At 39.3% G+C, this 4144-nt stretch overlaps 1 protein-coding gene across 3 annotated transcripts in view; it reads right to left on the bottom strand.

The window, feature by feature from the left end:
• kcnip3b (Kv channel interacting protein 3b, calsenilin) overlaps window positions 1-4144 on the bottom strand; it is a 35321-nt gene that overhangs the window by 16026 nt on the left and 15151 nt on the right. The window contains exon 3 of one of the 3 annotated variants that reach the window (XM_030150387.1): window positions 3403-3408. The exons of 1 other annotated variant lie outside the window; for it this stretch is intronic. In XM_030150387.1, the coding sequence (XP_030006247.1) occupies window positions 3403-3408 (6 nt within the window). Of the gene's footprint in view, window positions 1-1031; window positions 1035-3402; window positions 3409-4144 lie in introns of all 3 variants that reach the window. One more of the 3 variants, XM_030150388.1, reaches the window with a different exon arrangement.

The following is a 4144-nucleotide window of genomic DNA, read 5'->3' as shown; positions in this document are numbered from 1 at the left end:
TTATTATTTTTACCCCGCCCCCATAGGGGAGGCAAGGGGTATTGTTTTTGTTTATTTACACTGTAGCAGCAAAACTATTGGTTGAATTCAAACCATATTAGGTTTATTGATTACCAGTGAAGTAGAATAGATGTGATTACATTTTGGGAAAAGTAGATCAAAGTTAATTTTTTTTTTTAATGATTTTTTTTAAAAACCTTACCATTTTCTTATAATGGGCAAAGTACGTGCAAGGGGCAGGATTTGTTGTGCCTGGCACCACTTGGTACTATTATTATTATTAATAATAGTTAGGGGAAATGGCTGCATTGCATATGACCTTTAATGAAGCCATAACATTTGTAAAATCTACATGTAAAGTCTCCTCCTGCTTAGTGTACTATAGCAGCCAAAAAAAAGAAAGGAAAGGAATAAACAGCAAAGACTGGGATATAAATCAGACTAATATAAAGCAGAGGGTACTCACCATCTTTACAACACAAAAGGAAAGTTGGATAAAGACAAGGGAGAGTATGAAGAAATGAGGGGGAGGAAGAAAAGTCACAGAACTGTTAAAAAGAGTTCCTTTTCAGTTCATAAGAAAATCCAACACACGATCTGTTATCATCATCATATATTGGCTTGTACAGCTGACAGCTGAAGTGTAACATGAGCACCAGTTATTCAGGTTCAACCCTTATAATTCTCCTTCACGTCTTACCTTCCAGCGATAACGGCTCCCAGATCCCAAACTGTTTGAGCACCACAATAAACAGTCCAATGACAACAGCAATGGCAATGATCTCCATGCCCTCCAGTCCCATCTCTGCCTCTCATCAGATACAGTCTGTACAAAAAACCTTTAATTTTCAAAGCTTTTTTAAATTGGCTGATGAAGCCGCTGGCATGTGCAGACGTCAGCCTCTGCCGATCATCTGTGGCCTCCAGTCGCCCTCCTTTCCATCCGTTTGAGGTACAAGCATCAGCACTTCTGATCACTTAAATGAAACCACCAGTTTCAGGTGCTGCTGGTTAACAGAACTCTAAAAGACCATCTTCCTTTGAGTAAATATTATGATCTGTCACGTGCTTGTGTAAAGAAGTCGCATCCATTGAGTCATAATTGCCGAAAAGGGTCCGGAGCTCCCAGATGAACCCGGTCCATCTCTGAGACCTGCTCATTTCAGGATTCATCCCTCAACTCCACCAACCAGGGACTCCACCCCCCCCCACCCCCCCCAAGTGCTGTCAGTGTGTATCTGTGTGTGTATTTGGAGGTGGGAGAGGGAGGGGTGGTTACTGAAGGAATGTCTTTACTAATAGCCTCTGATCGACAGTCTGACTTGTCTGTATTTGCTCAGTCATGTCAAAGATGCAAAGCTGTAAAACCAAGCATTGATCCACATCCGCTGACGGTTGGGATATGAACAGCACTTAGAGCGGAGGAGCCGGCCCCGCCCAGTGTGGCGCTGCCCATGTCTACGGCCCCTCAGCAATACACACACACTCCAAACAATATGACGATGTAAAACACTGCTGCGTTTACAGCGTCGTAAAGTCACACATACATACATGTGCTTCAAAACAACATGTTTAACAGTAGAACTGATAAAAAAACAGACAGTGTTTGTGTTCACTGTAATATTAGTTCCACTTTAGTTATAGATTGTGTGTAATTATGGCTCCACCCACACAGCAGGTCTAATGCACAATTTTAATTTGGAATTTTGGGTGAAATCTGATTTTTTTGGGTGTTGTTTCATATTCTACATTAAATGCGACTTCTATCAGTTTTGAGTCTGAACTGAATGTGACCCTGAAGTGACCCACATGCACTAAAGAGATCCTGATAGAATATGTGACCACGCAGATACACATTGTGTTTACAGAAGGAACAAGAAAAGCACTCGGAAAGCGCAGACCCCCGCCAAGACAGATCTGCCTCCCGTGCGTGTTTGTTTGTTTGTTTGTTAGCAAGATAACTCAAAAAGTTATGGATGGATTTTCAGGAAATGTTCAGGAAATGTTGATACTGGCACAAGGAAGAAATGATAAAATTTTGGTGGTGATAGGGCAAGCACCCCCCCCCCCCCAAGTGGTCCGGGTCAGATTTAGGACCACATATGAAAGTGGTCCAGGTCAGATTTAGGACCACAAATGAAAGTGGTCTGGGTCAGATTTAGGACCACACATGAAAGTGGTCTGGGTCAGATTAGTGCTGTTCAAACTGTGTGTAACAGATCAGAAACAGGTCAAATACGCATGAAAAAATCTCATTTGGGCCACATGTACCTGCATCTGAATGGAGCCTATATGAATAAAAAAAAAAAAAAAAAAAAAGCAACACAGTACAACAAGCTGGAAATGGTGTAGAGGATGAAACAAGATAAAAATGACACCAGAGATGCAACAAGAAAAACATGATGCAAAAGATGTAACAAAATGAAAAAATATTGTATAAGACCCAAGGAGACGACCCAGTATATAAGGAGACGACAAGATGAAATACATAAGATGAACCAGACAAATACTGTGTAAAAGATACAACAAAACAGTAACATAGAAGGTGCAATAAGTTGAAGGTAAAGGTAAGAACAATGCAAACAAGATGAAAATGATGACTAAAAAAAGACTCAAAAACAAAAACAACAGAAAAGATACACCATACATTCAGATAGAAAAAATGTGATAAAGATGTGATGAGATGAGCCTGAAGTAAAGCCATAGATGCAACAATATGACAACAAGACAAAAAAACGTATGTGTGTTCAAATCATGACTGTATACAGACAGAAAATGACACAACATTAAAATATGTAAAACTAGAAATAGAACATTTTAAATTCAGTAGAACGGGAAAACATTAAAACTTTTGTTGTGTTTTACATTTATCATAGTAAATATACTTTAAAAGAACATGGAATTAACATATAATCATTAGTGTTTGATCATCCAGCCCCAGCTCATTTGTCAATTTGTATCTTCTGTAAAACACATACTATCTTCTACCACCAGCTGTGGTCCAACAGTTTCACAGATGGGTTTGTTGTCAACACATGTGTGAGTCTTTGATTATGTTGTGCAGTTTGACAAGAGCAGAAAAGAATGAGTTTAGTTCACAACTGATGACTCTGCACAACATAATGGACTCAGTTTAAGTAGGAAAGGGGAGTGGAGGGCAAATCAATGGTTGAGAGGTAAAACCGTGGTCTTCGAACAGGGAGAGAAAGCAAACCAGAGATGCATTTGGATGGACAGGGAAGAAGAGTTCGGTCATTTTTAGACTCCAAATGGACTCATGCTTCACGTCGGAGTCAAACAGCTACTCACAAATCCTAAACTGGGGCAGGGGCATTCCCAAAGGGGCATTCCCAAAGGGACATTCCCAAGGGGCAGAAGACGGTCTGTGGACACTAACAGGACCATCATCCAGACCAAAGGCTCCTCTACTGACTCTTCAGAACAGACACTGGACTGAGTAAACCTCTGGGAGGAACCATTTAGAACATTATTCACTAATAAAATACTCCTGAAATAAAGGATTTAATCAAATATCATCAGTTGTTCTTCCTTCAATTGTGGATCGCATAGATGACACAAACAAACTGAACCAAACTCATTCATTTCATCACAAAAACAAAAAGTCACAAAAGCTGGCAGGAGTATGAATAATTTTGAGGACAACTGTATGTGGAACGCTAGACTTTAAGGGGATGAACCAAATAGTTTTAGAGCTGTTCAACTGCACAGACCACTATAAATAAACTTTAACAGACAAATAAACTACAAATAAACTCTCTCTGTTGACAGCTGATGCTGGATGACATCATACAGGTGACTTTGTCACTGATCTCTGGGAAATGCAGTTCAAAAAACAGACCTACTAATTACTAACAGATGCCACCAACAAGAATCCTCAGTAAAACAATAGAAAATTGATTTTAGATAACAAAATGATCCAATCTACAGAACTGTTTCTTGAAAACACTATTTATCAATTAGCTAATGAACAGTAGTCTGTTGATTGTGAATCTACATGTGACTTGTTTTTCATATAGGGCATTCTATCATCCTCTCGTTTATCAAAGCATCTTTTTATCTCTGAGTATAGAAACATATCTGAAATAACTGATTCAATTTGACCGTACTGTTTAAGAGTCAGCAG

The sequence above is a fragment of the Sphaeramia orbicularis genome, chromosome 12 (assembly GCF_902148855.1).
Source record: "Sphaeramia orbicularis chromosome 12, fSphaOr1.1, whole genome shotgun sequence".
NCBI classification, from domain to species: Eukaryota; Metazoa; Chordata; class Actinopteri; order Kurtiformes; family Apogonidae; genus Sphaeramia; species Sphaeramia orbicularis.
The sequence above is the reverse complement of the archived record's forward strand: the minus strand, read 5'-3'. Positions and strand labels throughout refer to the sequence as shown.